Raw genomic sequence first — 8,287 nt, forward strand, 5'->3', positions numbered from 1 at the left:
GAAAGAGAACGAATATGTCTCTGAAAGCCAGAAAACAAGAAAGAGAAACTAATCCGCCTGAGCACAAAATCTCAATCCTACCTAGTGGAGCTTTAAGACTAAACTTGGGACTTGAATGTCAAGACTTGAGACTTACCTGTTACTTGCAACTAAGTTAAAACTGTTAATTATTAATTATTAAATTACTTAAAGGCACAATATTAGGCATGTAATGTAAGTAGCATTGTAGCCCAGGCTACTTTTTAAATAGTCAGTCAATCTGAACAGTTTTTTATTTCCATATGCTAGTCTTAAAGGCACAGTTACAGATGCAGTTTAATTCTAAGTCTAATAAGTGATAAAGAGAGGGTGGAAAAAATGTTGTTGAAAAAAATCATTAGGACTGTTGTTGTTTTTTTTAAATAAACCTACACGAAGGTTATAAGTGGACCTCAGTAGGGAAATATAATACACTACAATACTGTATGATAAGGGCCTTTAATAACACCCTTAGCAAACCGTCGAAGAAAACTTTAAAATAGAGGTTAATGGAAAGAGCTGAGTTACCCCTAGTCTGTCCTGTTTCCCCTGCAGGCACTGCCTCCTGCAATCCATGAAGCATATCCAGATCCTGCGGGGCCAGCTGACAGCGGCAGGGAAAAAAATCTCCTACCAAAGCCGAGTGAAGGATGAACCGGCCTACTACTGCAACGAGTGTGACGTGAGTGACACGCTTATCAGTGCTTCCTGCTGAGCTGCAGTGAATAACACCCACACACACTCACACTCACATTCACACACACACATAACATACTAATCCAGGATAAAAAAACACATTTATATAGGACATTATTAGGACATCTTGTGCCATCTATTTGATGAATTAAATGTGTTGGGAAAAAATATTTTAGTAAAATAAAAAAGTATCAATAATATACAGTATGTACAGTGGCTTGCAAAAGTATTCTTGAACTTTTCCACATTTTGTCACCTTACAACCACAAACTTAAATGTATTTTATTGAGATTTTAAGTGATAGACAAACACAAAGTATTGCATAAGTGGAACGAAAATGATACATGGTTTTTAAATTTTTTATCAAATCACTCTAAAACCCGTAAAATCAAATCCAGTGCAATCAACTGCCTTCAGAAGTCACTGAATAAGTTAGTTATATAATAAGTCCAGCTGTGTGTAATTTAGTCGCAATATAAAGACACCTATTATGTGAAGGCCTCAGTGGTTTGTTAGAGAACACTAGTGAACAAACAGCAACATGAAGACCAAGGAACTGACCAGACAGGTCAGAGATAAAGCTCTGGAGCAGCAAGTTTAAAGCAAGGTTAAGTTACAAAAACATATCCCAAGCTTTAATCATCCCAAGGAGCACTGTTCAATTCATTATCCAAAAATAGAAAAGTATTCTACACCTGCAAACCTACCAAGTCATAGCCATTCACCCAAACTGACAGATAAAGCAAGAAGAGCACTGGTCAGAAAAGCAGCCATGATCACTCTGGAGGAGCTGCAGAAATCCACAGCTCAGGTGGGAGAATCTGTATACAGGACACCTATCATAAGTCATGCGCTCCACATATGGCCTTTTATGAAAGAGTGTCAGGAAGAAATCTATTGTTAAAAGTAACATATGAATTACTTTTAGCAGTTGCTGCAAACATGTGGAACAAGGTTCTGTGGTCAGATGAGACCAATGTTGAACTTTCTGGCCTAAATGTAATGCGCTATATGGTGAAGAAAAGTAACACTGCTCATCATCCTGAACACAGCATCCCCACTGTGAAACGTGGTGGTGGCAGCATCATGCTGTAGAGATGCTTTTCTTCAGCAGAGACGGAGAAGCTGGTCAGAGTTAATGGGAAGATGGATTGAGCTTAATATACAAACACAAAACCAGAGGTGGAAAGAGTACAGAAAAATTTTAATTAAGTAAAAGTACCTTTAATTTGCTAAAATTCACACACGAGCATCCGCACCAAATTTTTTTTTTTTATTCAGACAATTTTTTTCCCCAGCATTTTATTTTTTACTCAGTAATTGTGAGTTTTCCAATGTAGCAAAGTAAATTACTTGTGTCAAAATGTACTTGAGTAAAAGTAAAATTACCTATTTTAAACTAGTTTTACAATTACAGTAACTTGAGTAAATGTAATTCATTACTTTCCACCTCTGCACAAAACACAAACCTTTGCAAATGAATGTAATTTTAATATACTACTGAACAACTACTACGTTGGTGTTGCATTTGGTGACTTAAAAACTTGCCTGTATTGACTTAAGTCTTGACTTAGGACTTGAATGTCAAGACTTGAGACCTACCTGTTACTTGCAACTCAATGACTTGTTCCCACCTCTGTTAACTACTAATAAATAATTACTTAAAGGCCCAATATTAGGCATGTAATGTAAGGAGTTTTGTAGCCCAGACTACTTTTTAAATAGTCAATCTGAACAGAGTTGTTTTTTCCATATGCTAAAGTCTTAAAGGCACAGTTACAGATGCAGTTTAAGGGCAATCCTAGAAGAACACCTGTTGAAGGCAACAAAAGACTTGAGTATGGGAAAGAGATTTGCCTTCCAGCAAGACGATGACCCTAAACATACAGCCAGAGCTACAGTGGAATGGTTTAGATCAAAGAATGTTCACGTGTTAGAATGGCCCAGTCTTAAATCGCATTGAGCATCCGTGGCAGCTTCTGGCAAGACATGAAAATTGCTGTTCACTGATGCTCTCCATCAAAATTTGGCTGAGCTTGAGCTGTTTTTTAAAGAAGAATAGGCGAAAATCTCTAGATCTCTAGTCTCTAGATGAGCAAAGCTGGTAGATACCCAAAAGCTTTTACAGCTGTAATTGCATCAAAAAATTTGCAGCTCTCTATTTATGACTTAATGTGAATCTGTACTGTATTTATGAACATACAGGCTGAGAATACAGAAACACTATATAAAACTAACTATGTATGTGTGTGTGTGTGTGTGCAGGTAGAGGTGTTTAACCTGCTCTTTGTGACCAGTGAGAACAGCAGCAGAAAGACGTACGTGGTTCACTGTGAGGATTGCGCTCGGCGGCGCAGCCCCGGCATGACCGGCGTGGTGGTGCTGGAGCAGTACAGAGTGGAGGAGCTCATGAGTATATACGATAACTTCAGCCTGGTGAGACACACACACGCACACACACACACACCACATACAGTACAATGGGATACACACCTTTTAAGGCACTTATATCACAGAAAAAGAAAAAAACACAGGAGTGTGCCTTGCTAATGTCTGACTCTCTCTCTTTATCTCTCTCTCTCTCTCTCTCTCTCTCTCTATCTTTTTTAGGCTCCTATGCCGTTTTCTAAATGAAGCCGATGTGTGATGTCACAGCCATAACCAAATCCCTGCTGATCATCAGCAGTGCCAACTTTCAGTTCACTCAGTTTTCTTTCTTTAATTTTTTTTTTCTTTTCTTTTTTCTTTTTCTTTTTTACAAAAACCACTACTGCAAACTCTCTCTCTCTCTCTCTGCGTAACCAATCAGCACAGCTGTTTACTCAGTACTGTTTACAGACAAGCGCATTAGCAGCAGACGGTTCTCCGGCTCAGTCGTCTTCCCCTTCACCAGCTACTGACAGGACGAGGTGTTGTAATGCCTAATAACAGCATTATGGCAGCCAACAAGTATTTCGGAGTGACCAGTAAGTTGCCACAGACCTGGTGCACACTGGACTCGTAATGTGAACTGTGTTTTAAAAACTCACTTTCAGGTCATTCGTCCACAGAGGAAACTGCTGTGATTTTTACAATATTGAGAAAAAAATAAATAAACACACACACACACACAGAGTCAACTTGCCGAACACGTGAATCGATTCAGGTACTATTGTAGATTACATTTATGCAAATCTGTAGAAATTTTTCACCCGTCTGGTTACATATCGGTGTCTCGGACTTTGCTGAACAAGTGGTGCTTTGTTACGACACGAACAGCAGGGGAATCGTTTCTCCTTTGAAGGAGCTAATGCTAATTACGACAGTGGCATTATTTTGGGTGTTTTGTTTGTTTTTTTACTGTTATGATTGTGTTGTGTCATATTTACTGCGACGCTAATCTTTGTAAATGCTGTTTGCATATTTACCTGGGTGCTATTTTGTTCTTTTTTTTTTTTTCAATTTTACAAAGGTTTTCGATGAGGAAAAAAAAACTTTTTAAACAGCCTACAATTACACCATTTTGGCCTTTTGTGACTTGTGTATTTAGAAGAAAACAAACAAAACAAGCAGTTATGTAATAACAATTTGCATATTTCTCAGAGCATTAATAATTAATATTTTGTCGCTGTCATGCAAAAACCTTGTGTCCCTATTTTTTTGCTTTTCTCTTTTTGACACAGTATGAATTTTACATGGTGGAGCAATAGCAATGCTCTAAAATAACTGAAATAATACGATCTTTATACCGTGATTTCTGTTAAAAGTTAAGAAGGTTCTTTCTTCTTCTGTAAAGTTGCCATTTTAGAGATACAAGTTTTTTTGTTTTTTTTTTGCATGGCAGCGATGATTTGCAGACAATAAAATGTACGTCACAAATCTCTCAAAATATACGGGTTGAATTTAGAAACGTATTTGGTTGCATTTGTCTAGAAAACCTTGTGAGTGTTTTGGTGAATTTTTTGTATTAACAGAAAAAAACAGAATCATTCCTGTCGATTTTATCCTGTTCCTTAATAACTTCAGTCGAATTTTGTTCTTCTTATTCTATCTTTTTTTATTTTGTTTGTTTGTTTGTTGGTTTGTTGGTTCTCAGAATTGAATTCCTGAAATTTGTTCACTGAATTGTGGTTTTATTTATTCGACTGCTTCTCACGTATTTATTGAACATACATGGTGCTTCTCGTCAGTGAGGCAAGTCCAGATTTTGTAAATGTTATTTTTTTTCCTTTCCTTAAAATCGTGCTATTGTTTGGGCAGTGCCGAGGTCCAGAAAAGGGGGATGTCTGATTCTATTATGGTGCTCGACGCCCCCTCCCTCCCTGTTCCCCGGCCTGCCACTCAGTGTATATGATCTAGAAAAGATAAGTACATGAATATAACATTAATATCTCACAGCTTGGTGCTTAGAACAGAGTCTGTACACCTTTTATGCCCTGAATGTCTTTGTACTGTATTCGAAAGATAAAAAGAGTTTTACTGTTTTACTTTTACGTTACATGGAATACAAGATATTGTGATGACGTGTGGATGACAACTATCATAATTGCTGTTCTGTATGACCTGTACGAGCTTTTCCGAGCGGCAGATTTCGACGCGCCGCGGTTGCTTTCTCTGTCCACTCCTCTCCGAGTGTGTCTGTCAGGTTTACTCCACTTTTGAGTTACGACTTTACTGTATAAACAAAAAAAAAAAGAGAAAATGAAAAATAATGAACTGAGCCAGACCTGTCTTAAACACTCGTGTGATTTTGTGTGTCATAATTCATATAATAACTATGACAAAAAAAAAGAAATAAAACAAATTTTGATAAATTCACTGCTCAGTTTCAGCCATCTGTTTTTTGAGCCGGTTATTTTGGGATGGTAGGGTGTGTGTCACTCTTTATTTTTTACACAAAACAAGAGATTTCCTCTGCCAGCTGCTGTTGTGTGTAAGTAGAGGTCACTGCAGGGGTCATGAGACAGAGAGAGAATAACTTTTGGGTGACACCTTGGCGCCCTCTGCAGACGGACCGGCGGATATCCTGGTTCCAAGGACAGGAAATCAGGTCTTCCTCCTTTATGACTCTCAGGATTTCCCGCTTAACGTTCTTTTTTTCCTACCTCCACCGTTCCCCTGGAGCCTCCTGACTGCACTGGTTTATCGCCTTCAGTTCGGGCCACGAGTATCGGAACCCTCTTTTACGTTACAGCGAACACTGAGGTCATGCATCCTTCTATAGTTCTTGTCATCCAGAGGACACAGTGATGTACAGGATATAAATACACAGAACAGAATGTAAAGGGTTTATTTAACACAGAACATAATAATGATTATAGTTTTTAAATCCCATTTATTTATTTATACCCAGTTATTAACATAAAAAAATCCTTTTTGTGCTGTTCTGGATTAAGCAGTATATATATTTTTAGAATAATGATGTAGAGCATTTAAAGAACATCTTAATACATCTCAGTTCAGATCTAATCTTTTGATATGAGCTTCCTCCTGAGGTCTGTTTATCTGACTCAGCATTTACTGCACTGACGTTTGTGATTTCCTTTCCTGGACAGGGATAAAAATGCTGTGTATGCAGAGCTGATTTTCCTCTTGTTTTGGCCATAAATTTATTTTCCTGACCTCCAAATACCAAATACCCGGTCTGCTACTGTATATGTAAAGTGTGTCTTGTCCCTTATGTATAATTTTTATTTACGACTGCCACCTGATTTTTTTTTTATTGTTTTTATGAACATCATCTAAGATATTCTGGACAGAACAATATCAGTTTCCCCACCGACTACTTTCCCAACACTGACCCAGCATTTCCAAAACACAACAGCGTTTTACTGTTAACAATGAACTTTACACTGAACACTGACTCTCCTAATAGACTACACGCAGTTACAGCACACCTAACCATCATCATCATCTCAATTATTCTTGGATTAAACATCAATCATCTGCAGTAAACACAGTTATCATTAACCAATCATCATAATGCACCAATTAACACCACCATTATCCATCATGCATCTTTCATATTAAGCATAATTACATCTATTAACATCATTCTACATCCATCACTAGGCTTGGGAATCGAGAATCGATTCCTGTTGAGAATCGATCCCGTGTGTTTCGATTCCACGGAATCGTTTGGCACCTTGCTTAATGATTCTCTTATCGATTCCAGACAGCACGATCACGCAAGTTACGCATGATTCAGTAAGCACGTCTTTTCAATGGCGTCCACTAGGTTAAAACGCTCGAAAGTTTGGCTTCATTTCACGCTACACAAGGATGGCAACAGGGCGTTTTGCAACCATTGTAAATTTTTGATAACATCGCCGGGAGGGAATACATCAAATATGCACAAACATCTACGCACACAACATTATTAGAGAGTATTTGCTACATTTCCATATTGCCAGTTGCACATTGTTGTGGACATGTTGACCTTGTTGTTGAGTTTGTAAGGTCGTATGATATTTAAGTAAACAAAGTTGGTGCTTATGAAACTGTTTGCTCTCCTTTTTTCCCCAAATTGGAATCGATAAGAGAATCGATAAGGAATCGAATCGTTTCACAGAATCGATAAGGGAATCGGAATCGGAAAAATCTTATCAATTCCCATCCCTATCCATCACACACCATATTCCAGTATTCAACATTCTATAATTTGGTGTTCATTCCATGTCCACTATTAAATAAAATTTTCTTAGAAACTGGCATATATTACAGATGAATGGAATTTGAGAGTGCATTAGTATAATAAATAAAGATAATGAATAAAACCATTTAAGTCAAAAACAGTTTCAGAACATTTTCATTCAAACCATTTAAATATCTTAATTATTTATGTATGCATAAGTTCTATCAACTGTTACTTACAGGAATACTCCATCTTAAACAATTTATCCCAGCATCACATGATGTCATTTTCCTCTCTACACACTAAAGATCATCTTGTTTATTTCAATATTTTACCTTTTATAGAACATCAGTTGATCTGATCATCAGTTGTGTTTATATTGGTATGGGTGCATTTTTTAATTCAAATATGTGTTAAAATTAGACAGTGACCTGTTTAAAAAGGTACATGCTTAACTGTGTAACTCTGTGGTCTACATCATTAGTTAACATTAATATTGTTAGTTTATGTGAATTATAATAATACTAATTTAAATAGATTCAAGCAGCTGATAAACAGTGGTGATGCAGAGATTATCAAGATGCTGATGCAGCATTAAAGAGCAGAAATCTGTGAGAGAGAAACACGAAAAAAAAAAAAAACTAATACAATTTCTCATGTAAATGTAATATACTCTGACTGTTCTGTATGATCAGAATGAGCAGTACCAGTACCAGCAGTAGCACTTCTAAAGTCTGCTGATATACGAGTCACACCTGATAACATCTGGAACAATAGAATAATCCAAAATAAAGCTCCACATGGAGGAGAACTACTGGACCTTCTGTACAGATCAGTGAAGGCATCTACACCAGCCTGAGGATTAAATAAAAAATAATCTTGGCGGGGAGATTGAGGTCCACAGTTCTGGAGAATGAGAGGAAATTACTCTGACTGTTCTGTATGATCAGAATTAAAGAG

General features: G+C 37.2%; 1 protein-coding gene and 1 long non-coding RNA gene across 5 annotated transcripts in view; both read left to right on the forward strand.

The window, feature by feature from the left end:
* The window catches only part of kdm6bb (lysine (K)-specific demethylase 6B, b), a 79,523-nt gene extending 74,012 nt beyond the window's left edge, over positions 1 to 5,511 (forward strand). For all 4 annotated transcript variants that reach the window (XM_022667232.2, XM_007236047.4, XM_007236046.4 and 1 more), the window contains 3 exons: positions 574 to 700; positions 2,980 to 3,150; positions 3,325 to 5,511. In XM_022667232.2, coding sequence (XP_022522953.2) covers positions 574 to 700; positions 2,980 to 3,150; positions 3,325 to 3,348 — 322 coding nt within the window. In that variant the 3' untranslated portion in view covers positions 3,349 to 5,511. The remainder of the gene's footprint in view (positions 1 to 573; positions 701 to 2,979; positions 3,151 to 3,324) is intronic.
* Positions 1 to 8,287, forward strand: part of LOC125784791 (uncharacterized) — an 83,814-nt gene that overhangs the window by 60,814 nt on the left and 14,713 nt on the right. The window lies entirely within an intron of this gene.

Source organism: Astyanax mexicanus, chromosome 20 (assembly GCF_023375975.1).
Source record: "Astyanax mexicanus isolate ESR-SI-001 chromosome 20, AstMex3_surface, whole genome shotgun sequence".
Classification (NCBI taxonomy): Eukaryota; Metazoa; Chordata; class Actinopteri; order Characiformes; family Acestrorhamphidae; genus Astyanax; species Astyanax mexicanus.